This window comes from Balaenoptera borealis, assembly GCF_965194805.1.
Source record: "Balaenoptera borealis genome assembly, chromosome: 16".
Classification (NCBI taxonomy): domain Eukaryota; kingdom Metazoa; phylum Chordata; class Mammalia; order Artiodactyla; family Balaenopteridae; genus Balaenoptera; species Balaenoptera borealis.
In genome coordinates, this window is record NC_138872.1 from 74434695 (window position 1) to 74461893 (window position 27199).

The 27199-nt window shown below is 37.1% G+C and overlaps 1 protein-coding gene across 4 annotated transcripts in view; it reads left to right on the forward strand.

The window, feature by feature from the left end:
• LOC309612626 (S-adenosyl-L-methionine-dependent tRNA 4-demethylwyosine synthase TYW1) overlaps positions 1-27199 on the forward strand; it is a 214294-nt gene that overhangs the window by 119307 nt on the left and 67788 nt on the right. For 3 of the 4 annotated variants that reach the window (XM_082358575.1, XM_082358572.1, XM_082358573.1), the window contains exons 14-15: positions 3575-3685; positions 12579-12746. In XM_082358575.1, the coding sequence (XP_082214701.1) occupies positions 3575-3685; positions 12579-12746 (279 nt within the window). Of the gene's footprint in view, positions 1-3574; positions 3686-12578; positions 12747-21958; positions 26191-27199 lie in introns of those variants that run through there. The other variant, XM_082358574.1, reaches the window with a different exon arrangement.

Here is a 27199-nt window from a genome sequence, read left to right on the forward strand (position 1 = left end):
AGTCATAGCAATGCTATTTTGTAAGAGACGCAAACTGGGGAAAAAAACCAACCAACCAACAACTTTCACTAATGTAAGTATTTTTATATACTGGAGTACTAAACAGCAGCAAAAATATATCTAAAGCTAAAGTCACCATCAAATTCAGTGAAAGAATTTCAGTGAAAGAAGCCAGACATAGACGAATACATGTCATAATAGCATTTCATAAAATTCCCTAAAGCAGGAAGAACTAAACTCTAGTGTTACGAGAGATAACAGCATTTTATAATAACTAAAAACTGGAAATAATCCAGATGTCTATCAATGGGGGAACGGTTGAATAAATTATTGTCTATTTATATAATGGAATGTTAGATAACAAAGAAAATGAACAAATCTCAACATGCAGCAACATGGATGAACTTTATAAACACAGTGTTGTATGACAGAAGCAAGACGCAAAAAAGTATGTGGTTCCATGTATATAAATTTCAAACACAGGCAAAAATCTAAACTTTAATGTTGAAGTCAGGATATTAGATAGCTTTGGGGTAAAGGCAATGGATGGTTACTGGGTGATGGATATTTTCTTTGTGTTAATCCCTTGGGCTGCCCATTCGTGTTTTATGTATATTTCTCTTTGTATGATTTATTTCACAATTTGAAAAGGTTAAGCAACGAGAGATAGAGTCTGCCCTGGATTCATTCTGCTTGGGTTCATATCCCAGCTTTGCTGCTTTCCAACTGTGTAACTTTGGGAAATTCATTTAGCAGCACTAGGCCTCAATTTCATATCTGTAATGTGAAGCTAATCAACCTATTTTGTAAGATTTGTTGCAAAGATGAGACAAATATTGGAATCTTTGCTAAGATGTTAAACACAACAACAGCTGGCACATAGTGAGGGCTGACTCATTGCTAACTCTTGCTATTGTTATTGTTGGTATTATTTCCAGTTTATTTGTTGAAAGGAATTTTAAACTCCCATTGGAATTACATTATGTTTAGCAATCTATCATGGCTGTCCATGTAGCCTAGTTTTTTATGGTCTCAGAAATATTTACATTTTTCACTGTCCATGTTATTTCATAAATAATCATCAAGTATTTTATAGATGTATTTTAGAGTTGAAGTAGAATTTTCTTTGCCTTGCATTTTGTAATTATACATATAGTATATATGTACCATACATATGGCATATAATAGCTAATACTTAGTATGACTTACTGCTGCCAACATGGTTCTAAGCGTTATGTAGATGGACACTTTTAATCCTGTGTAAACTCCCATTTTGCACAGGTAGAAACTGAGACAGAGTTAAAGATGGCTAGTATGTGGTCTGGGATTCAGTCTGGCCTCAGAGTCCACATTCACCCCACTGCTCTATGCTAGGAAAGCTGCTCATTTTTCTATTTTTATTTGGTAACTGGCCAATTTTACTTAATCTGATTTTTAGTTGATTTTCCAAGAAGCCAGCTATATCATTTGCAAGTAATTGTTTTTTGTATACTATCCACTTATTCTTGTTCTTGCCTTATTGCTTTGATTTTAACTTTCAGGGAAGTGTTTATAAAAATAATAGAGTGGACATTCTGCTGTTATTCTGATTAAATAGAAATGCCTCTATTTTTTATATCTCTAAGAATGACATGGACTATTGACTGGAGAGTGTTTTCTTTATGTTAAGGATGTGTTTTTTAATTTTTGAGTTTACCAAATGGTTTTTCAGTTGTTCATTCTGTTTTGTTTTAAAATCAAGGATGGGCTTTAAATGATATGAAATGTCTTTGTGTGTCTATAAGATGATTGTATAACTTTTCTGTGTTGAGCTATTAACGTGATGAATTGTATTAATATATAGTCTAATATTGAATCATCTTTGCATTTCTAGAATTTTTAACATAATGCTGAATTTCATTTGCTAAAATTTCTGTAAGATTAAGTACAAGTGAGATTGGCTTGTACTTCTCTACCATTTTTGTTAGGTTTTGGCATTGGATGAATTCTAGCTATGTGAAGGGAATCTGGAAGATTTCTATCTTTTTGTGCATTATACACTGCATTTTAAAAATAAGTTTTGAGTACATTTTCTGATATGGCTGCCTAATACTGTTCATCCCTTGGTTATCTTCAGACATGAGCAAAAGTAGAGAGATTGGCATTCTTTTTAATTGAAGTATAGTTGATGTACAATATTATATGTTTCAGGTGTACAATATAGTGATTCACAAATTTTAAAGGTTATACTCCATTTATAGTTATTATAAAATATTGGCTATATTCCCTGTGTTGTACAATATATTCTTGTAGCTTATTTTATACATAATAGTTTATACTTCTTAATCCCCTACCCCTATCTTGCCTCTCTCCCCTCCCCTCTCCCCATTGGTAACTACTAATTTGTTCTCTATATCTGAGTCTCTTTTTTGCTATATTCACTAGTTTGTTGTATTTTTTATATTCCACATATAAGTGATATCATACAGTATTTGTCTTTCTCTGTCTGACTTATTTCACTTAGCATAATGCCCTCCAAGTCCAACCATGTTGTTGCAAATGGCAAAATTTCATTCTTTTTTATGGCTGAGTAGTATTCCATTGTGTATATATATACCACATCTTTATCCGTTCATCTGTTGGTGGACATTTAGGTTGCTTTCATATCTTGGCAATTGTAAATAATGCTGCTGTGAACACTGGGGTGCGTGTAGAGAGAGATTGGTATCATTTTGTTCACGTCTTACTTCACTTTGTTTTTCTCTTGAGTATTTTGAGCCTTGCTACTTAAAGCATGGTTTGAGTTTTAGCAGCATGGATACTACCCAGAAACTTGCTACAGATGGATGTAATCATGTGCACATAACTACAGGTGTCACATCATCTTTGCCATATTCTATTGGTTATAGGCAAGTCACAGGTTCTGCCCCCACTCTTGTTGTAGATTTTAAACTATCATTAATCGTGTTGTTTTGAGATGTTTGAATAAGTCTTTGAACTTTTAGTAATTTGTCTAGGGTCCTGGAAGGGAGCTACAAAGTCAAAGGTATAAAGTTTTTAAAGGCTTGTATGACTGTTGTCTAATGGCTTTTCAGAAAATCAGTACCTCTTTTGGTTACATGGTAAACAAATGGCAACGTTGACAGTTCATCAACGTGCCTTTTCTGCCAAGTAGAGATCATTAAATAATGAGGAAGCAGGAAAGAGGACAAGAGTGATTAGAAATTCTTACTGTAAATAACTTTGAGCAATTGATACCTGAAAGCCTGAAGGTTATGTGAATTAATTTTCACTAATCTAAAACTGTTTGGTCAATTTACTATTTCTAAATAAATGGAATTCAGTGTATTTGTTAAGAAACTTTTGGGTGTCTCATCTAGTGTTCGATACTGTAAGTGAGAGAAGAAAAATATACCAATATCTGTGCCTTTATAAGGCTTCTGGGAGTCTTATGACATTGTTTACATTTTTTTCATCTTTCTACAAAATGTAACTTCAGTTTATAGAAGTTCATGCCAGGTTTCACCTATGGGTTTAAGAAATTTGAAAATCTTCCTGGGTGATAAAAACAAAGTTGTGTTTTCCTCTGTTTTAGCAACAACGTACTGTCTATAGGCTGACTCTAGTGAAAGCATGGAACGTGGATGAACTCCAGGCCTATGCCAGGCTGGTGTCCCTGGGGAACCCTGACTTCATCGAGGTGAAGGTAAGCCCCTGCCGGCTAGTGTTGGGCACTTTCACATTATGCTTTGTTGGCCACGGTGGAATTACAATCTTCTAAAATTCTGCAGGAGGTCCCGGATGTTTTATTTATTCAGTCAGAAATATTAATCAAGATTCCTGGCACTGTTCTAGGTATTGGAGATAACAGCAGTAAAGACTAAGCATTTGCTCTCACATATAAAAAGCTTATATTTTAGTGAGAGGTAGACTGTCAACAGAAAATGAATGTACTGCTCACTACATAGTAACTTTAATATGCTGAGAAATAAAATACTGTTATAGTGAGTAATTGGTTGGCTTTTAACTACACTTTTACTATGGAAAACTTCAAATATATACAGAAGTAGAGAGACTGATGTAATGAACCCCATCCATCCATTACCCAGCTTCAAAAATTACTAGCTCATGTTTCAACTGTACTCCTACCCATTTTCCTGCCCTTACCTGTGAAGCAAATCCCCACGTTATGCCATTCATCCATAATTGTTTTAGTATGTATTTCTAAAAGATATGCACTCACTTTAAACACTTATTCAGAATACTGTTCTTACTAAACAGTTCTAACAGTAATCTCATATATTGGAACATATAAGGTTTCAACTTGACCAGTTATTTTAACAGTATTTTTTAAAATTGAAGTAGAGTTGATATACAATATTGTGTTAATTTCAGGTATACAGCGAAGTAATTCAGTTTTTTATATATATTTATTTATTTATTTATTTACACACACACACACACACACACACACACACACACATATATATATATATATATATATATAGTTTTTCAGGTTATTTTCCATTATAGGTTATTATAAGATGTTGAATATAGTTCCCTGTGCTATACAGTAAACCCTTGTTGTTTATTTTATGTACAGTAGTGTTTATCTGTTAATCCAATACTCCTGATTTATTCTTCTCCTCCTCCCTTTCCCCTTTGGTAACTGTAAGTTTGTTTTCTATGTCTGTGAGTCTGTTTCTATTTTGTATGTAGATTCATTTGTACTCATTTTTAGATTCCTCACATAAATGATATCATATAATATTTCCCTTTGTCTTTCTGACTTATTTCACTTAGCATGATAATCTCTAGGTCCATCCATGTTACTGCGAATGGTAATATTTCATTATTTTTTATGGCTGAGTAATATTCCATTGTGTATATATACCACATCTTCTTAAACCAATTGTCTAAAGTATTTTTTAATCTGGATCCAAATAAGGGTCAGAATTGGATTATTTCTCTCTTAAATTTCTTTTAATCTATTAGTTCCTCTTCCATGTGTTTTTTTTCCCCCTTGTAATTTATTTTGTTGGAAAAAATGGATCATTTATCCTGGTTAGTTCCCCATATCTATATTTTAGATTTTGGTGATTGCATGTTGCTCTGCCCCTTAGATTTCCCGTGGATTGGTAGTTAGATCAAAAGAAGATTGATCAGATTTGTGTGTGTGTGTGTGTGTGTGTGTATGTTTGCATTTCAAGATTATTTCATTGCTGGTAGTGTATGCTTCCAGCAGGAGCCATTTAATGTCTGGTTGTCACTGTCATGTTTTTACCAGTGTTTCTTTGGGATAGATACCTGTAAGTGGATTGGTGTGTCAGAGGGTAAATGCATATGCTGTTTTGCTAGATATTGTGGTTGGCTGCTTTAGATTTCAAAAGCAGGAAGGCTTTTCTGAGGAGATGACTCTTTTAAAAACTGATACCTGAATAGTAAGAAGCAGCACAATATGCAAAGGCTTGGGGTCAGAGCATTCTGGGCAGATGGCACAGCTGGTCCACAGAGGTCCTACATGATCTCCGTCGGGTAGTTGGAGTTGGCTGTGGTACAAGATGAATCAGAGTGGTGGGCTGGAGCCAGATTTTGTTAGGTGTTTCATGCATGGATAAGAGAATCAGATTTTATACTAAGTTTAATGATAAGCTTTTTTTAATACTAGGTGTGCTAGTAAAGGGTTTTAAACTGGAGAGTGATACGATCTGATTTATGATTTTGAAAGATCACCCTGCCGTTGCCATGAGTGGATTTTAGAGGGCAGTAGTAGAAGTAGGTAGACCGGTAACAAAACTTTTGCCAAGCAAGAGATGTGATGGCGTGGGGAAGGTCATTGGAGAGGACTGGGTGCATTTGTGATACAGTTTGGGAGTAGATCCAACAGAACTTGTTGTTAGATGACATGTAGGGTATGAAAGAACAAAAAGAATCAAGAATAGCACCTGGGTTTTGGGCTTAAGCAATCGTGTGGCTGTGGAACAGTTTGCTGAGATGGAAAAGACCAGTGGAGAAGGGAGGCAAATTCAGGGAGTAATTGCATGAGTTCTATGTTGACCTTAATACTTTGAGATAGCTTTTAAATAATCCAAGTGTAGGTTCAAAGTGTAGGTTCAAATAAGCCACAGGTTCTATAAGCCTGGCGTTCTGGGGATAAGACAGGCCTGGCAGTAATGATTTGGAAGTCATCAGCATGAGATGGTAGTTCAAGCTATAGAGTTTTAAGAGGCAGACAGCTTTCTTGGACAACTAAGAATACACAGAATGAGAGAAAGTGATCAGAAAATGAACCCAGTCTCTCAAAGCTCCACTCTTCAGTTTATGTTTATGAAGCTGGATGCACTCTGTCACATCAGAGCATATTTCAGTTTTACAGCCGTTTTTTAGTAAGTTCAGTGTTCTGCATTACTGTCCTCTGGAGGGATGGAGAGGTGAGAGGAGCAGATGAAATATTGCTGAGTGTGTAGCAGCCTCGAGTCAGGTCAAGACACTTTTCTTTTAAAATTGCTCTTAATTTCAAAAGGCTACTCTTGGCAAGAACTCTAATGATGCAGAGACACAAGCTACACTTTAAATATATTCATCAGCTTAAGGAAACCTTGCCAACATCAGAGATTAGTGGTGTTTTAATTTATGATTTAGCTATTAAAGAATGCTGCTTCAAATTATGCTGCAGTAAAACCTCTATTATTAACTTGGCTGGATCGCACTGTCACCTTTTTTTCTCCTTCTTTCTTTGCAGTCATGTTTCCTATAATGAAGAAGATATTTTGTAATCTGAAAAGAATCAACCAAATTTTAAAGAAAGATGGCTACTTTGTAAACAGTGTAATTCTCTGATGGGCATTCTGTAGTTGGACAGACTATTAACATAACTAGGAAACAGATGAAGCTTCTGCTTATAGCTGAGATGTTATAATGACATAGTTTCCTTCAAACAAGATTTCCATTTTACTATTTTATCCCTGCATTTAACAAATATTTCTGAGCTGTCTTCATGTGCCAGGCCTCATCAAAGCATCATAGGTACAAATTTTTTTTTCTAAATTTGGATATGCTGTTTGGGAAATGGATGTCTTATTGAACAAGGCAAAATCTACAGAAGTAAAATGAACTACACTGAGAGATTTTTTTTATTGAAAATCTTGGAGAAGTGTGTAATCTAATCACAATTTTAAATGTCTTATTTAAATTATAAAATATAAGGTAATAGACAACAGTTTGTGTGTATCAGGGGAAAGCATGTGATGATCATTTGTCTCTGGTAGGAGACCTGTAATATCAAGTACCTGGGCCTTTGAGGATTAGATCACATGGTTTATTAAATTCATCTCTCATTTGTCCAGCAAGTTAATGAAGTATCTTTCTCTTAAACTGAAGTGGGAAAAGGGATGTTTACAGAAAACAGTATACTATTAAGAAACAAAACGAGTTATAGAATAACTATTACTTGATCAAATTTTTAACAGTATATGTTTAGATACATTTATATAAGAAAAGTATGGAAGGATACATATCAAATCATTAACAGTGTACGATTTGGGAGAAGGGGAAGGAAAGGCTTGTTTTACTTTTCATATTTCTGTGTTGTGTGAATTGTTGCAGTGAGCATGCATTACTTTTATAATTCAAATGATTGAAATGAAATCAGTAAATGGAGAAGGCATGCTTTCCTGTTCAGTAGGATTAAACTATTTAATGTCTGAAAAGGCAGCTTTTTGTTGTTGTTGTCTTATTAATTAAAGTAAAATTTTCTAAAATGGAAGCGTTTTAAAAATAATAGTAATAAAGCCTCTCCAAAAAACATTTGGTAAGAGCTAGCAATATGGCAGCCTAAGATAACCTCAAATTCCTCCAAAAGCAAACACTTAGAAGTAAATGTTATGGTAAACGTACTTTTGAGAGACTAGTCAATCTGTCAGGTCTGTAAGGGAATTCCTTAGGGGCTGTAAAAAGGGAGATTGCCTGGTGGTACTCTGCAGCTCCAGTAGAGACAGGCTGTGGCAGAACACTAGGCCCTTTCACCTTTAGTGAAAGGACGAATTAGGAAAAAATTCACCCACTGACACTGTGGTACTTGGAGGCTTATCCCTTACCTATGCTTCTGGTAAAAAGAAAAAGTCTCCCAGGGCCTAACCCTGAAATGGGGTTGGTGTTAAAATTTAATAGTACCTCAAGGTCACATAAATGCCCTGAAGATGTGAAATTGATAATACAAAGTGACCCTGGGCTAGTGAAATACCTGAGGCTCTCGGATACCATTCATATCCTTTTCCTGGATTTCCTGGATGTGTGTGTGTGTATGTGGAGGGTTCAGGGAGGTCTCTCATAGTCTCAGGTGGGGAAGTTGTAAGCTTTGATACATTCCTAAAATGTATTCATTTAGCCTGGGACAGGTTACTTATCCTCCTTGAGCCTAAATTTCCTCGGTATTAGAATATCAATTTAATAGACTTGTTTTGAGAATTCAAGGGGGTAACATATGCCTGGATTCAGTAAATGTTTAGATCACTTTCCATCAAGCACATTATTTAAAAATGAATCAATAGAAGCTGTTTCTCTATTATATTGATTTTCTCTTTTCTTTCACTGCTAGTCTTGTAAAATATTTCTCTGTTCCATTCCCTGTAAATTAACATGTATTTTAGCTTCATTAGGCTTAAGTAGACCTATATTTGCTAGCCTGGGAAGCTTAACCATCGTTATTTGCTTACTTGTTTGTGAAAATGTGTTTCGTGTTGTAAACATCTGCCTTATTGAAAAGCTTTCATAACACAATCCATCTGTAAATGAAATAGCGTCTTTGTATTCTCTGCCTAGCACTGCACCTTGAGAAGAGTAAGTGCTCAGTAATTACTTGTTGTCAAATGATTTAAAACTCTCTTCGCATTAGCACCATGACTGTCTACAGAACTCAATCCTTGCAGAATGCATCTTGCAAAACAAATGTCTTAGCGTAGTCTCAATCTCTTTCTGCACACAAACGTAGGGAGTATTACCAGTTGTTCATGTATGTAGCAATACCTAACCAGTGATTATCAGTTGGTTCATAATCATTAAAGTGTAGAAAAATCTTGAAAAATATGAATTAAATTTTGTATTAGAAAAGAGTTCTGGAGTTTAATGTCATAGAGGAACACGTGACTTGCTCTTTAGAATAGATTGGTTGGGGGTACAGAGAAGAATAGGGTGTGGCCCCCGCCCTCTAAGAGCTCAGGATTTAGACACATCAAAGTTATGCCAGTTATCTGAGAAGAGAGTTGCACAGGGTATAATGAGATTGGGATTAGATGGGATTGGGGTTCCTGGCCGAAGATCAAAGAGATGGTGGAGAATTTAGCCAGGGAAAGACTGGATGCTGAGTGGGGCAGTCCAGTAAGAAGGCCTCAGGTGCTAGGCTGAGAAACGTGGGCTGGTTTTTTGGTGGGGGGGGACAGCTATTGAAGCATTTTTAAGATAAAGGAGTGACATGTATTGCTGCAAAAAGTTATGAAGACATTTCTCCTCCAACTATCAGGGACAAAAACAGTCATACCAGGAGTCTTTGGACAACCAGTCAGTTTAATTAGAATATCAAGAGCCACAATACTGCTCTTCCCACAGACTTTGAATCCCCAGGTAAACTTTCTAAGCAGCCCGTGAAAAAGACCTGATGGGCCCCACGTCCTGGAGCAGAGTGGTCCATCCAGAAGTCACCAGTGTAATGGTGTGGCTTGTGCTTTTCACTACAAACAGGAAGATGCATAAGTGGTCCTGCTCTTCAGGAACTTTCTTTGAGTCTGCTTGTCACCTCTCAGTCTTTGGAATTCTGGAATGAGTGCTTTCAGTTGCCACATTATACCCATCTGTTTTCTTGAGGACATTGTTTTTCCAGAGTTGTGAGGAAAGAACTTGGTGCTGGTGGTAAACTGGGTGGGAGTGGAGGTGGTGCTGGCATGAAACGGTGGCGGACAGCTGTGATGTGAGGGGAAGCGAAACGTCTTTAGACTATTCAGGGGCAAGTGTGATGAGGAATCCAGTCTGGGTGGGTCATCAGTAGACCGGAGTGTGCGATGAAGTGAAGTAGCCCATGTAGAGGGGGGAGGACCGGAGGGAGGTGTTGAGGAGCCAGACTGAGGGAGGGCTCGGGGAGGCCATTCAGTGAGGCCGGTTTCTACCCATGGCAGGTCTGTCATGGCGCAGGCTCGGGCTCCGCAGTCGGCTCAGGAAGTTACCCATACTCCCCACCTCCGAGGATTTTGTCTGGCTAAAATGAGAATTTTTACGTGAAAATGCTTTGTTAATGATAAAGCATCATGCGAACGTATAGAGAAGTATAATGTGAAGGCATGGTGATGACCTATGGCAATCATTCTCTCATTTCCTTTCCAAACCAAATCTCTCCTTAGCATTTCATGCTTTATTATTGCTGAATAATCGATATTAAAGTATTTTCCAAAGCCATTGTCATGAATATAAGATCTTACTTAGGGACTTCCCTGGTGATCCAGTGGGTAAGACTCCATGCTCCCAATGCAGCGGACCTGGGTTCCATCTCTGGTCGGGGAACTAGATCCCACATACCGCAACCAAGAAGCCCGCATGCCGCAACTAAGACCCAGCACAGCCAAAATAAATTAAAAACAAAAAAGATCTTACCTAAAACCTCTGCTTCAATGAACTAACATTTTAAATATTAAAAATAAATTCCTGGGGCTTCCCTGGTAGCGCAGTGGTTAAGAATCCGCCTGCCAATGCAGGGGACATGGGTTCGAACCCTATTCCGGGAAGATCCCACATGCCACGGAGCAACTAAGCCCGTGCGCCACAACTACTGAGCCTGTGCTCTAGAGCCCGCGAGCCGCGGCTGCTGAGCCCACGTGCCACAACTACTGAAGCCCACGTGCCTAGAGCCCGTGCTCCACAAGAGAAGCCACTGCGATGAGAAACGCACACAACGCAACAAAGAGTAGCCCCCGCTCACCGCAACTAGAGAAAACCTGCGCACAGCAACAAAGACCCAACGCAGCCATAAATAAATAAATAAATAAGAAAAATGTTATTAAAAAATAAATTCCTTTGAATTAAGCAGTATCTACATGGTTGTTCATATATTTCGTCCCTCATAAACAGTATTTAAAGTGAAGTAAAGTTCATTTTTATGACTGATTTGACTTATGAATAAATCATTTTCATGTATTTGGGCAAGTTTAGTGCAATTTTACAGCCATGCTTTCTTAAAGATTTTTTAAACTATTATTTGCTTTTTTTAATTCAGCTAAAACCCAAATTCAGTTTAATGAATTCTGTAAATCAGTGGGCTAATAGAGAAGCTTCTCTTGATTATTGTAATTAGGCTGGGTCTCCTCTAGTTTATGTTCAGCAAAGGTCATCTCAGTGTAGTACACCAGTAAGTAGTCTTTGAACAGCCATCTGGAGTAGAGGGTTTTGCAGAACTCATCTGAGTTTTTGGCCCCCTCCCAGCTCTGCCATCTGTAGGGTCAGGGTCACTCTGCAGTGCGCATTGTGGGCTTTCCACTTAATGTCATTCTATCCCCTCCAGTCTGTGTGTGTGAGAGAGGGAGAGAGAGAGAGCACGAGTGAGAGAGAACCTCATTCTATTTTAGTTATTCCCTACTTAGTAGCAGCACATCTAGACTATTCGAGTCTTTTTTCAAGAAAGTTTGATTTCTTGGGTATTTAGAGAGCCTACAAAGTTACGATAGTCAGTATTGAAAATTAGTCATTAATCACTTATCACTATGTAACTTACCAAATGGAAAACTTAGTTATAAAACTTTTGTGTCTTACATGCCTGGGCTGTCAGGTAGAATTAAAAAGAGTTAAAAACCAATTTATCTTACTGCATTTGTACTGAATGGGAATTTCTCTAGGGGTAGATACACGTATATACATGTAGATGTGTGTAAAGGTATATATATATACATATCTGTGTGTATATATATATGTATATGTATTTCTACACATGTATTTTCATTTTGGCATGATTCTGTGTTTATACATATCCACATAAAAAATGCATTACAAAGTGATCTCCTTAGAATGATTCCAGAAGAATAATTTGAAAGGGATCCCTATCTGGCCCTTTACAGAATGTTTATCAACCTCAAATCTAAATTATACTAGAAAATAGGAGCTCATCTTATTTTCCCAGTCAGTAAATTATTCACTGAATTTTTTTGGGTGTCAGCTGTACCTCCATTATTGTACTAGGGGATTATAATCCCATGAGAATCGATCTGTTATGGTGCACAAATGAATCTGAATGGAAAGATATGTTATTAGTTCAGATACATTGTTGTGACTAGACAGTGTAGATGGTGATGTAGCACAAAGCACAAGTACCCAAGCATAAGGATTGTCAGAGTGTAAAGAGCACTGGCCTGGGAGCTCCACTGCTGTCTTTGTCACTCGCTGCTTGTATGAGCTTCCAAGCAAATTTTATCATCGTTGTACTGCTTTCTTCACTTTAAGATACGGATTGGCTTGGCTTGGCTTGGATTGGTTGACCTGTAGAAGCCTTTCTGGCTGTGAAGCTCTTCCTCTGTGACATTTAAATAGGTCTGTAACTGTCCCTAACTGTTGTAATGTTTCCACAGGGTGTTACCTACTGTGGAGAGAGTTCGGCAAGCAGTCTTACCATGGCCAACGTGCCCTGGCACGAAGAAGTGGTGCGCTTTGTCTGTGAGTTGGTGGATCTGATTCCCGACTATGAAATTGCCTGTGAACACGAACATTCCAACTGCCTCCTGATAGCTCACAAGAAGGTAAGAACCACTCGAGTATGCATTCTTCCATCACCCTTGTCCTTCCTGCTCTCTTTTCTCTTTATTTTCCCCTCACCTTATTATAATGAATATCTGCTTGTTTGCTACCTTTCCTAAAACAAACATTAAGAAAGCCCCGAATTCAGTCTGTTGGACTCATAAACTGTCTTTTCTGTGTGAGATTGCTTTGTTTTCAGCCCTCACCCAGGCACCTGAAGTGCTTTCTGGCTTGTAATTGGTGTGTACTGAGAAACAAAACAAAACACCCTTGTAATAACCTCTAGTCCTTTCCTAGAGTGACAAGGGAAAGCGAAAATAGTAAACAACCCCCATATGAGTGTTTCTGACTGTCAGAAGAAATATTGAGGTGTTTATCAAATTTTAGATCACTTTGAATCTTGGCCTCTGCAGAAATATTTCTGGGATTTTGGTTTTCCTTTTTCCCTTTTAGTGTTTTTATTAGACAGAACGAGTGCCTGAATTTAATGTATTTTTTAAGTAAATAATGCCTAACAAAGGAAAAATTCAGTTTTTAGTAGAGGTAGACCATTAAAAAGAAAAAAACCCAATCAGAAGGCCAGTGTTAGAGTAGCAATCATAATGATATGTCCTTACTGAAATATTTATACAGAAATAATATAGTGTCTGGGATTTGATTCAAAATGATACGAAGTAAGAAGTATGTGGGTGTGTGGATGGGTTGAGGGTTGTTGAGGCTAGATGATGGATACACAGAGGTTTGTTTTACTCCTCTGCCTAGTTTCCTGTTCAAACTTTCCATTAAAAAGTGCTTTTTAAAAAAGTGGACATGGTTGAACCTTGAAAACATTATTCTGGATGAAAAATCGACACAAAAGGCTACATAATGTATGATTCCATCTATATGAAATGTCCAGAATAGATAAATCCTTAGAGACAGAATGTGGTTTAGTGGTTGTTGGAAATTGGGGGAAGAGCAGACTGGGAAGTGACTGCTAATAGGTATGGGATTTCTTTTTGGAGTGATGAAAATGTTCTGGAATTATTTAGTGGTGTTGGTTGCACAACTTTGTGACTATACTAAAAACCACTGAACTGTATGCTTTAAAAGGTTGAATTTTATGGTTTGTGAATTATATCACAATAAAGATAAATTAATACCAAAAAGGTAATAAAGAATGGGCTACCTTTTCTTATAAAAATGCTCTGTATGCAAGTAAAGTCAGGCTTAATTGAACACGAATCTCACTTTTTCCTCCCTCCACAACCTAAGTGGCTTCCTGAACAGCTTTGCAGGTTAATGATATTTAATAATATTAGAATCACTCAATTAAAATTTCACGTGGTCTAGTCTCAAACAGGAGGTTAAAAGGCCCTCATGCCTTGGTCCCAATTAGATTGTATATATCTGACCTAATGATCTGTCAGACTTAAATATTTAGACAGAAGAATATGTACTGGGAGCATTAAGGAACAAAGAAATAAAGGCTACCTAGTATTTGAAATGTTAATAAAGTAGCTGCAAAGACAATTAACTTACAAAGTAAATCTTAAAAATTAAAGCCAAAAAAACGGAATTTTATTTTCTAGCTTTTTATTCATTGTTACTTTTTAAGATAAGATAGTACCTTCAAAACAAATTATTTGATTGGAGGGGCAGTGCTCTGGAAATAGTCCTGACAGTGGTAGTAAAGTTCTCTCTTCTTCCATAAGGTCTTCACACCATAGCCAAAGATGTCTTTATAGAATGTAGATCTCTGCTGCTTAGGTGCCTTTGATTGACCTCCCGTTGCTTTTAGCATGAAAATCAAAATCCTTAATGTGGCCCCTGGGGTCCTATGTGATCAGTCTCTGTCTGCCTCTCCAGCTTCTTCTGGAACCCCTCTTCCTTCTCTTTCTGCACTTCTTTCATTTTCTCAGCCACAGTAGGTCTTATTTTTCCTCTGGTTAGGCTGGGAATTACATACTTTTTGTATTCTTTTAGTGGGTGCACTAGAAATTACATGTAAACTTGACTAATCAGTCTAGTGTTAAAATACTTTTACTCTCTAACTGTGCAAAGCAACGACTTTAGAACACAACCTCTGTTTTTCCCTTCCCAACTCATGCTGTCGTTGTGTATATTAATTATAAATGTGTGTAAGGACAGTATTGTTAATTGCTTTAAGTAGTCAGTATTTATTTAGATTTACCTGCATTTTAAACATGATTTTGTTCTCTGTTCCTTTTTGCATTTTTGAGCCTCCATCTGGGACTGTTTTCTTTCTGCCCAAAAAGCACCTTTTAAAATTTCCTTTAGTGGAGGTCTGCTGATGGCATACTCTCAGTTTTTGTCCGAAAATGTATATTTTAGCTGGGTATCAAATTCTACATTAGCATTTGTTTCCTTTCAACACCATAAAGATATTCCCCTGTCTTTTAAATTCCACTGATGAAAAGTCAGCTGTTAGTTTGTTGCTTCTTTTAAGGTGATTTGTTGTTTTCTTCCCTCTGGTTTCTTTTTCTCTCCCTTTGGTTTTATGCTCTAATGTGTCTAGATGTGAACTTCTTTTTATTTTCCTTTTTGGGAATTCTTGGGCTTCATAAATTTGTGGGTTGATACTTTCCATCACTGGCTGAAGACTTCTTAGCTTTTATTTCATTAAACATTTCTTCTTCCCCAGTATTTTTCTTCTGGAACTCCAGTTAAACATGTGTTATTGTATTTTTTATTTCACTTGGACAGTTTCTTTTGATTTGTATTCCAAGTCACTAATTTTTGCTTCAGCTGTGTCTCACATGCTATTAAATGCCACACCAATTTTTAAATTTTGGATAGTGTGTTTCTCAGTTAAATAATTTCTGTTTGTTTTGTTTGTTTCAAATATGATATATCACACTGTATGCTTTCCAGTTCCCTGCTGAAATTTTCAAGCTTGGCTTTTATCTTCTTGAATACTGGAAATACAGCTATTTCATTGTTTGTATCTGGTAACTCCAATATCTAAAATCTCTGTGGATTTGTTTCTGTTATCTGTTGTTTCTGTTGGTTCTCAGTTATGTTACTTTGTCTCCTTATGTACCTTATCTTATTGTGTTATGTACAATGTATGTAGAAAATTATTTATAGAAATAATATGAGGTTTAGGATTAGAATATCACTTCTGAGATTTGGAGACACGTTTTACCTCACTTTTTCCCTGTGGAAACTGATCAGATGGTGAAGAGACTTCCTTAAAGTCTCATAAAGTGGCTGAGCCAAATCTAGACCCACAGCCTTCTGCCCTCTAGTCCACTGGTCTTTCTTGTACCACAGGGCATCTTTTGATACCACTGACACCATTCAAAGGAGAGTTTAAAACTGGGAAATTTTATGTTAGAACAACACTTGACTTCAGTCTCTAAGATTTCTTCTCTCTTCCCAGTGTAAACATGGACATAGGGGAAATAAATGGCACCGTATCTCGTTCAGGCCAGTTTAGTTCTGTAAGTGTTTATTAGATACCTGCTGAGTTCTGACACCAAGCTGTGCAGTGAGGGCCACAGCACCTCAGCCATGAAGAATGTCAAGCACAGCCATGCATGAAAAATCCAGTTTCTCTGCATCCTAACCAGCATTTGGTATTGTCATTTTTTAGGTTAGCTGTTCTAACAGGTTTGTCATGATCTCAGTGGGTCTTAATTTGCATATCATGAACATGATCTATTTAGATCTTTGATTTCATTAATGAGCATTTTATAGTTTTTAGCATACAGGTCCGATACTTTGTTAGATTTATACCTAAGTATTTTTCTGTTTTAGCAATTATAAATGGTATTGCATTTTTAATTTCAGTTGTCACATGTTCATTGAATTCTGTAGAGATAGAATTAATTTTTGTATGTTGATCTTATATCCTGCAATCTTGCTGAATTCACTTATTATTTCTAGCAGGATTTTTTTAGTAGATTTCTTGGGGTGTTCTACATAGACCATTATATCTTCTACAGAACGGGGCAGTTTTGTTTCTTCCCTTCCAATTGGCATCCCTTTAATTTCCTTTACTTAATTACATTTACTAAGACTTTGAATACTTTATTGAATAAGAACAGTGATTTTGGACATTCTTATCTTTTTCCTATCTCAGGGGAAGAGCATTTAGCCTTTCACTGTTTAATTTTATGTTAGCTCTAGGTTTTTTGTACTTGCTCTTTTCCAAATTGAGGAAGTTTCCCTCTGTTTCTAGTGTTTTGAGGGGTTTTATTGTGAATGGGTGTTTATTCACAATAAAATTATTAAGTCAAATCCTTTTTCTCCGTTGCTATGAACATGTGATTTTTCTTCTTTTACCCATTAATATGATGGATTACATGGATCTTTGAATATTGGACCATACTTGTATCCCTGGAATAAACCCCTCTTAGTCATAGTATGTATTTCTTTTTTATATATTGCTGAATTCTTTTTGCTAATATTTTTAAAAAGATTTTTGCCTCTATGTTCATGAGGAATATAGGTCTGTAGTTTTCTTTTTTTATACTGTCTATGATTTTAGTATTAGGGTAATACTGGCCTCATAAAGCAGGTTGGGAAAGGCTTCCTCCTGTTTTCTAGGAGGGATTGTGTGGAATTGGTGTTAATTCTTCTTTATAAGTTTTAGTAGAATTCTCCAGTGAAACTGGGCTTAGAAACATATTTTGGGGGGAGTTTTTAAATTATGAATTACATTTCTGTAATAGTTACAAGGCTATTTAGATTATCTTTCATCTTGGGTGAGATGTGGTAGTTTGTACTTTTCAAGGAATTGGTCCATTTTATCTAAGTTGTCAAGTTTATGTGAGTAAATTGTGCATAGTATTACTTTATTTTCCTTTCAATGTCTGTACAGCATCTTGTTTCATTCTGATTTGGTTGATTTGTGTCTTCTCTGTTTTGTTTTTGTTGGTTTATTCAGTTTGTTGATTTTATTGGTCTTTTCAAAGAACCATGTTTTGGGGACTTCCCTGGCTGTCCAGTGGTTAAGACTTCGCCTTCCAATGCAGGGGATGCAGGTTCAATCCCTGGTTGGGGAGCTAAGATCCCCCATGCCTCGTGGCCAAAAAACCAAAACATAAAACAGAAGCAATATTGTAACAAATTCAATAAAGACTTTAAAAATGGTCCACATCAAAAAAGAAAAATCTATAAAAAAAAAAAAAAAAGAACTATCTTTTTGTTTCATAGGTTTTTCTCTATTTTTCAGATTTCAATTTCATCTGTTTCTGTGCTTCTCTGTATTATGCCCTTCTTTCTGTTTACTTTGGGTTTCTTTGCTTCTTGTTTCTTAAGATGGCTTCGATTATTGACTTTTCCTCTTTTCTAATGTAAACACTTAATGCTCTAAATGTTCTTCTTTGGCCCATGGATTACTTAGCAGTTTGTTGTTTAGTTTCCTAGTGTTTGGGGTTTTTTTTTTTCCTGTTGTGTTTCTGTTATTGATTTCAAGTTTGATTCTCTTATAATCAGAGAACATACTCTCTATGATCTTGGTTCTTTTAAATTTTTTGAGGTTTTTTTTGTGGACTAGGATGTTGTCTATCTTGGTAAATGTTTTGTGTGCGCTTGCCAAGAATATACGTTGTGTTGTTGTTGGGTGAGTGTTCTGTGAATGTCTGTTTCATCCTGTTGGTTGGTGGTGGTGTTGAGTTCTTCTGTATCTTTGCTGATTATCTGTATAGTTCTATCAGTTATTGAGTGAGAAGTGTTGAGGTCTTCAACTGTAAGTGTGGGTTTTTCTATGGCTCTTTTCAGTTCTGTCAGTTTTTGCTTTATATATTTGGCAACTGTGTTGTTTGGTGCATACTCATTTAGGATTTCTGTATCATCTTGGTGGATTTGACCTATTTTTCATTTATGTAATGTCCCTCTTTGTTCCTATAAATTTTCTTTGCCTTGGAGTGTATAATATCTGACAGTAATATAGCCACTTCTGCTTTGTTTTGATTGATGTTTACATTGTATATCTTTTCCATCTTTTTAATTTCAATCTACCTATATCATATATTTGAAGTGAGTCTCTTAGAGACAATATACAGTTGGCTGGTGCTTTTTTAATGTACCCTGCCAGTCTCTACAGGGTCTCCACTGAAACAATAGAGGGGGGTTGGGATGGCAGGATTCCCCACTGCATCTTCTCTGACACCTCCCCAGCAGTGGGAGGGGGAGGGTACAGCTCAGTACAGCTGGGCGAATGTGGAATTCTAGGATCCCCACTAGGTGTTTGCTGACTGGGGTGAGAATGAGGCCAGTTTTTCTCTTGGCCTAGGATGGTTATTATGTAAAAATTTTCTGTCTTGCTTGGCTGCCCTTTTCCTAGTCCTTTGGCTAAGGAGAGCAGGCTTTATTTGAGGCTTAATTTTTTTTTTTTTTAATTGTGAGTGCTCATTGGTGTTTCTAGATTGTGGACTTTAACCAGGCTTCTGAATTCTCGCACACAGTCCAGGATATATGAGCCAAAATTAAAACCCAAGGAACGTATCACTACGTTCCTTAGGTCCTGCAGTCCCTAGCCAACCTGCCTTCTTATCTCCACCTTTCAGAGCCTTCTTATGTTTGTTTTACATATAATATCTAGGGGTTTTAGCTGTAGAAATACATTTCTTGTACAGAACAGAAGACTTACGACTACACAGTTTTGACATTTATAGTTTTTTGTTTACTATCTCCCCAGTGAACAGTAATAACCAGTCCACTTGGCACTGTTTGTTATTATTAGATTATTTGCACGTAAACTCATTTTGTTTGCTTATGTTAAAAGTGTCACCCAGTATGGTTGCATGGCTACCTCTGTAGTGTTACTGGAAAGATTTTTCAGAAACTTATATGAAAAGATCTTTTCCTAATCCTAATCAGACCCCATCAAATCCCATTTAATAATTAGGCTTGCAATTTACAGATGAATGCCTTTTTAAGGGTAGTAAAAGCAGACTTATAACCAAAGGAAAAAGACGAAAACAAAATCCACAAAACATTTAGTCTACAAATCATTTAGTCTACAAATAATTGAGAGTGGGCATTGACTATTCAACATCCTCATTGTTTTTGCTGCCAATTCCAAGTTTATTGTTTCTCTGCTGTATTTTTGAAACACATGCCATCTTACAGAGCATGCAAGAGAAAAACCTAAACATTTTATTTGGTTTTAATGGCCTTCACAATCAAGTCCTTTCAGTTTCATTTCACGCCCACTCCCTGGACCTTTACTAGGCATTGCCATGTTGTTTCTTTCCTCTGTGTATTTGCCGAAGGTATCTCTTCTGCTAGACCTGCGCTCCTTACCCCACGTCATCTGGTGAATTTATGCTTTTTAAAACTGTAAAACAAACCTCCTTGGGGACCGCTTCTTTCAGAGCTATATGCACATCTGTAAGGCGAAGTTAGGGTTCCTGGAGCACAAGGACTGTCATTCCCAGCACCTCCTAGAGTACCTGGTACATATTAGATTCTCAGTGTTTGTTTAGTGAATGAACAAGCTCTTCACCTTCATTTTCTTTCCTGATTCATTGTCTTACCTTCTGAAATCAGAGTCATTGTTCCATCTTCCTTGCTAATTTTGGTACCTACTTACCTTCTTCCTTATTTATTTACTCATTCATTTATTTGATGAATACTTACTGTTGAGTTTGCTATTTTATAGGTCATCAGCAACCTGCTAGTTGTTAAATCCAGTTGTTTTCTCATTCAGCGTACCTCTTTTTTTTCTGCAGCAGGAAACTGATGCCCATTCATGCTTTTGAAAGTCTCTCCTGCCTACTGTACTGTACTTTTTTAGTTCTAGTAAAGTTGGCTAGCAAAAATAAGAACATTGCCAGAAAGTGCAGCATTGGAAATCCCCAAACTGTGGCCTTTCTTTCTTTACCCATTTCAAAAATTTGAAATTCTCTCTGAACCAGGATAGCTCAAAATGTAAGTTGAATCATAAATGAATGAATGAATGAATGAATGAATAAATAAATAAATAAATTCTAGAGAGACCCCAAGCATGGGTTGACTATATTTAGATGACCTTTAAAGATCCTGCATTAAATTTGCAAGGTTTTCACAACATGAATTAGCCTCTGGAGAGTTTATTATAATTTGTATTACTCTATCCGTTCCCAGAATACTCTGTGGTCATTTGCAGTGCAGTGATCTTTTCATTGCCGTATGCTACACCACATGCAAAGCATTTCTGAATTCTAATAGTGGAGTATTTTTTTAATGGATGATTACTTTTTAATATCTCTATAGAACAGTTTTGTTATTTAGAAGTGATGTTCAGACTAAACAGAAACATAAAGGAGTTTCTGCTGTTGATGAGAAGTAGGTTTTTTAAGTGGGTGGAAGAGTAGATGGGAGTAGAAAGTTCAGTAAGCATCTCTGACTTTGAACAAAGGAAAGATAAAAAAGACTCACATTGAGATAAATAAGTCAGCATATTCCAGTTCCAAGGTTGAGCTAGAGGGACAGAGAGATGAGTACAGATAGTTGGTGAGAGGAGGGTCAACCTGTCTGTGTGATTTGGAGGGGCTGGCTGGGAGAAGGAGGTACAGTCAGCCTTCCACTTCTGGGTTTCCAGCCTAGCAGCCTAAATGTAACTGTGGTCCTGTCAGTCTGCAAACTAGTAAGACCATGATGAATCTGATATACTTTGGTCACTTTAGTTCAGAAATGTGAAGTCCTTTCTACATATTGGTAATGTCCTGTTATAGTGGTTCACTGTCTGTGGAAACCAAGTGGTAGGTTATATGCATGGCTTGCAGAATCCACATAGCATTGTTTTTAAACTTAATTCCTTATTTTTTAAAAATAAACTTTATGTTTTAGTACAGTTTGAGTTTTACAGAAAAATTGAGAAGATGGTACAGAGGGTTACTGTATGCCCTGGATTGGCCTGTTATTAACATCTTACATTGGTATATAGTACATGTGTTACAATCAATGAACTAATATTGATACATTATTATTAACTGAAGTCCATAGTTTAGATTTCCTTAGGTTTCACTTAATGGCCTTTTTCTGTTCTAGGATCCCATAACTTTGAGGAGTAGTCAGGAGGTATTTTGTAGGATGCACCACTACTGGAATTTGTCCAACGTTTTTCTCATAAGACTTGCGTTATGGGTTTTTAGGAGGAAGATCACAGAGGTAGAGTGCCATTTTCATCACATCATGTCAAGCTCCCTTGATTTTGACCTTGATCAGCAAGCTGTGGCAGTGTTTGTCAGTGTTTGTTTTCCCCTCTCCCCTTCTGTAGGAAAGTTCTTCCTTCCCCTCTCTCCTTTGGAAGGAAGTCTATATTCAGTGCGTATCTAAGGAGTGAGAGTTACGCTCCACATCCTTGAGGGTGGGATATCTGCATAAATTATTTGGAATTCTTCTGCACAGGTTTGTCTCTTCTTCCCATTTATTAATTTATTCAATCATTTTTATATCAGTATAGGCTCATGGATATTTATTTTATAACTTTGGGTTATAATCCAATTCAACTTTATTACTTTTGCCCAAACTATTCTAGCTTTGGCCATTAAGAGCTCTTTTAGTTGGCTCCTGTGTTTCTTTTACATACCCCCATCAATGTGTGTGTTTGGGGAGGGCGGGGTTTGTTCATTTTGAGCTCTTTCCTTTCTCGCACCACAAGAAGCTCCAGGCTCATCTTGTATATTTCCTGCCCCAGTCCTAGAATCAGCTATTTCTCTCAGGATCTGTGGTTTCTTTTATTGGAGAATGGTGTTAGAAACCAAGATCTGGGTGAAGGTGTGCTCGTTGCTACTAGGGTGTTGTTTGTTTTAGGCCCTCTTAGATGACAGAGCAAAGAAATACATGTGTATATATCAATACTAACCTTCGTATATACACGTGTAGGTAAATATTTCTATATGTACCATTTGTATCTATATTAAGCTAAACATACTGATGTCTCAGACTCTAATCTGTTACCACATGACTCATCCTAGTCTCCTCTCCTTGCTTATTTGTAAATTCACACTCCAATAGTGAGACTCTAATCCTAGCTCCTATTACCAGTCATCTGTTTACTTAATTGTTCAATTCCAGTATATGTAAAATATATAGCAGTATCAGAATTTTTAACCTAGAATACAGTGTTTATGTTTAGTTTCTGTTGCCTTTAGTCTTACAGGCTCCACTTATTTTTAAAATTACTTAGGTCAGTGCCCTTTCCACCCCCTCCCCTTCACTGAAGTTATTTCACACATTTGTAATTTAGTAGACTCTCTTGTCACAGTCTGCTCCTCTTCCTGGGTTCCCCTGACCTCCTAAATGACTTTTTAAACTTGCATACTTTAAGGTTCAGTATTTGTGTTATAAAGTTCTGTAGGTTTTGAAAAGCGTATAATGGCATGGAAACATGAATGAACATGTTTTTCTTATGCTTGTTTGCCATCTGTACATCTTTGGTAAGGAGGTCAGATCTTTTGCCCATTTATTTAATTGGATTGGTTGTTTTGTTATTGTTGAGTTTTAAGAGTTTTTAAAATATATTTTGAATACAAGTCATTTATCAGATATGTTTTGCAAATATTTTCTCCCAGTCTACGTGACCCGATTCTTCATTCTCTTACCTATGCCTTTCTCATTTTAATAAAGTTATCAATTTTTCTTTCATGGTTCATGTCATCAGCAAATAGAGGCAATTTTACATCTTCCTTTCCAATTCTGATACCTTTAATTTTATTTTTTTCTTGCATGATTGCTCTACCTAAGACTTCTGGTACTGTGCTGAGTAGGAGTGGTGAGAATAAGCATCCTTATTTTGTTCCTGATCTTAGAGGAAAAGCTTTCTGCCTTTTACCATTGAGTATGGGCTTGTCTTACACAGCCTTTATTATGTTGAGGTATGTTTCTTCCCTGCCTAATAAGAGTTTCTATCATGAACGGATGTTGAATTTTATCAAATGCTTTTTCTGTGTCTTTTGAGATGATCTTACAACTTTCAAAATGTACCTTAGACTTACACATAAACTATAACTCTATAAAATTTCTAGAAGATAACAAAGGACATTATTCCCTTCCTCCCTTCCTCTCTCATGGCTTCTTTTGCTTCTTCATTTTCAAACCACTTGTTATGGCTGCTGTAGCCCCAATTTAGCTCAAGCATCCACCACCACTTGGTTCAATCTCAAGTGTCAAATTCTCAGGAGAAAACTTGCCTATGTATAAAACCATATCGTCTTTGAACAGAGATAATTTTACTTCTTCATTTCTTATTTGGATGCTTTTTTTCCTTTTTCTTGTCTAATTGCTCTGGCTAGAACTTTTATATATGTATGTCTGTTGATCAGTTGATTTATTGTGTTGTTCAAGTCCTTTGTTTCTGTAGTTATCTTCTGTTTGGTTGTTCTATCCATTATTGAGTATGAGATATTAAAGTCTCCAACTATTGTTATAGAACTGTCTATTCCTCCCTTCAATTCTGTCAATATCTGCTTCATATATTTTGATGATCTGTGATCAGGTACATAAATGTTTATAATTGTTGTATTGTCTTGCTGTACTGAACCTTTTACTGATATATAATGTCCTTCTTTGTCTCTTGTAACCTTTTTGATTTGACGTCTATTTTGTGTGATATTAGTATAGCCACTTCGCCTTTTGGTTACTGTTTGCATGGAATATCTTTTTTCATCCTTTCACTTTCAACCTATTTTGTCATTGGACATAAAGTAAAGCACTTGTAAACAGCATATAGTTGGATTATGGGTTTTTAAATCCGTTTTTCCAATCTCTGTTTTTTGATTGCAGAATTTAATCTATTTACGCCTCTGAGATCAGAAGCAGCAATTGATGGTCAGAAGACAGATCCCCAGTGTTTGGAGGACAGGGTCCTCAGTGCCCACCCTGTCTCCCACAAGCTGCATGCAGGCTGCTCCAGGAACATGTTTACAGCTGCCTGCTGTGGGCATGGGGAGTGAGGGGTGGGTAGCTACTGCCTGTCTAAACTGAAATTAACTACAATTTACAGTTCAAACCTTCCCCTCAAAGTTGCAAACCTTCAGTAGACTTCAGAGTTCCAAAATAGTTATGTCAGGCAAGATTCTGCCAGTATAATTTTTGTCTGGGTTGAGAGAAGTCTTCCTAATGCTTCCTACTGCACCACCTTCCCAGAATCCTGTACTCTTATATTTTAAAAGTTTTTACTTAGTTTAATTCTGAAGTTAATTGACATTGCTGTCCTCCTTCAGCACAATACAGGGACTTTCCAGTACTCTTTCCTGCAATTAATGCATGTTTTGATGGATCCATGTAAATCTCACTTGCATCCCAGTTGTTCCTGCTGGGTTCAGTTTCCTTCTTGATGACGTAAGTGGTAAACTTAGTCTTTTTTTCCCCTGAAACATCTTTATTTCACTTTTGCTCTTGACTGATAAATTGTCAGAGTAGAAAACTCTAAGCTGAGGTATTTCCTTCCAGCACTTTGAAGGTATCATTTTGTTGTCTTCCAGCATAATCTTTTCATTATCTTCTAGTATCTTACACCATCAGTGAGATGTCTGGTGTCATTCCTTAGTTGTAGTGTCTGCTGTTAAACTCAACAACCAGTAACATTTGTTAAGGTCACTTTGATAACACTATGCATGCATTAATTCATTTAATCCTTACAAAAAATCTTATGAGTCATAAATATTATTTTTCCTCATGTTCCAAAGGAAGACTCTCAGGCTAAGAGAGTACAGATCTTCTCCAGGGACAAATAGGACACAGAATTCAATTCCATATCTTTCAAAATTCAAAGACTACTTTGGACCACTACATTATACTATCTCTCAAATGCCACAGAGCAGTCAGACAGAGTGGGGAAAGGGAAATGTCTCTTGGAAACAAGGTGCAGTTTCCCATCCAGTGCTCACCAAGCAGCATCTCCTTAATCTTCACCAAGATCATCAACACTGAGAAAGTTTTTGCCGAATTTGAGTCCCTGTAGGTAATTAAGCACTGATCACAGAGGCCTCCCTCTTGGATATATAAACTCACAATCTGTAAAGGGAGGGAATGAAGAGATGTCACCTCCCACACCTTCCCCTGTTGGAATAAGAAGGGAACTGTATGTCTCCATTAGGGTTTAATGCAGTGTTTTCCTAACAAAATCTACTGACTGAATATTTTCCCCTCTGTGTTACATGTGGAACTCATTCTTATCAGAGGCCTGATTGTTCCCAGTAATTACTTTCAGAAAAATGTCAGAGAAAATTGGCAATTTGGTGACACTACTGAGAGGACTTAGCTCTACTCCAACAGGATGGGGGATTAAGATTGAAACTCCAGAAACTGAGTTTCCAGATAAAAAATTTTTAATTGCACTTGGATATATCTAGAATTCAATCACATTGTTGTAGCTTTGCCTCTCAAAATGGTTCCCCAGGCAGCTGTGCCATGGGAATGCTACTTATCACCAGTAAACTCAGAAAAAGGTGGCAACTCTTCTCAACGTCTCACTGTCACAGGCAGTCAGGTGCACTTTGAAGTCTGTCTTTGGGATCTTTGCCTCGTCTTACCCAAAGAACAAACAATGCAGTTGTAGCTACAACAGGTGAGAACAAAATTCATAAACCTGGGAAATTCACTGTAGCACTCTTTTTTTTGTATTCCAAAGTCACTCTCCCTGTCACTACCTTAGGACTCCCTCTACTCCTTCCCAGTTAACATGTACTTCTGAGTTCTGAGAAGGTCTGGCAGCGCTCATTTTCCATCCTTTAACCAGTGCTTTTCTCGTTGTTTGGTTCCTAAGTATTACTGTATGTTTGGAGGAGCCAACTACTAAATAATTGATACTAAGATCACATAAAAGCCCTTCTTAAGAGTATGAAAACGAAAATGGTATGTATGATTCTTATTTTTGTGTTATTCTACTTTGTTCTCTATATGTGGACTTTGAGGTCTGGTTATCCAATAAAGGATTAACTTTACCGAAAGAAAGGGCTGACATTTGTCCTCAGCTTCCAGGAGGTGATTTCTAAGCTCTTGGAATGTCCTGCCTGACAAAAGTGCCTTTGCTCATCTGGAGGCACATTGGGTCACACTAGATCGTCTACGCTGAGTATGTGGTTTGGGGTGGGGGCTTTGGTCTCCACAGGACCTGCTCGACCTCCAGAGAGGCTGGAAACTAAGGTCAGCCACTCAGCAAGCAGCTAAGTCTAGGTGCACAAACCCCATTAAAATCCCTGGACACCAAGGCTCAGGTGAGCTCCCCAGGTTGGCGGTACTCCACGCCTGTTGTCAGACATCGTTCTGGGTGAAGGTAGCATGTTCCAAGACTCTACTGGGGGGAACGTCGGGAAGCTCCTTGCATGGAACTCTCCTAGGCTCTGCCCACGTGCCTCTTCCCATGGCTGATTTTAATCCCTATCCTTATGCTGTAATAAGCCATACTATGAGTATAACAGCTTTCAGTGAATTCTGTGGGTCCTTGTAGTGAATTGTCAAACCTGAAGGTGAGCTTGGGAACCCCTAAATTTGCAGTTGGTGGCAGAAGTGGGAG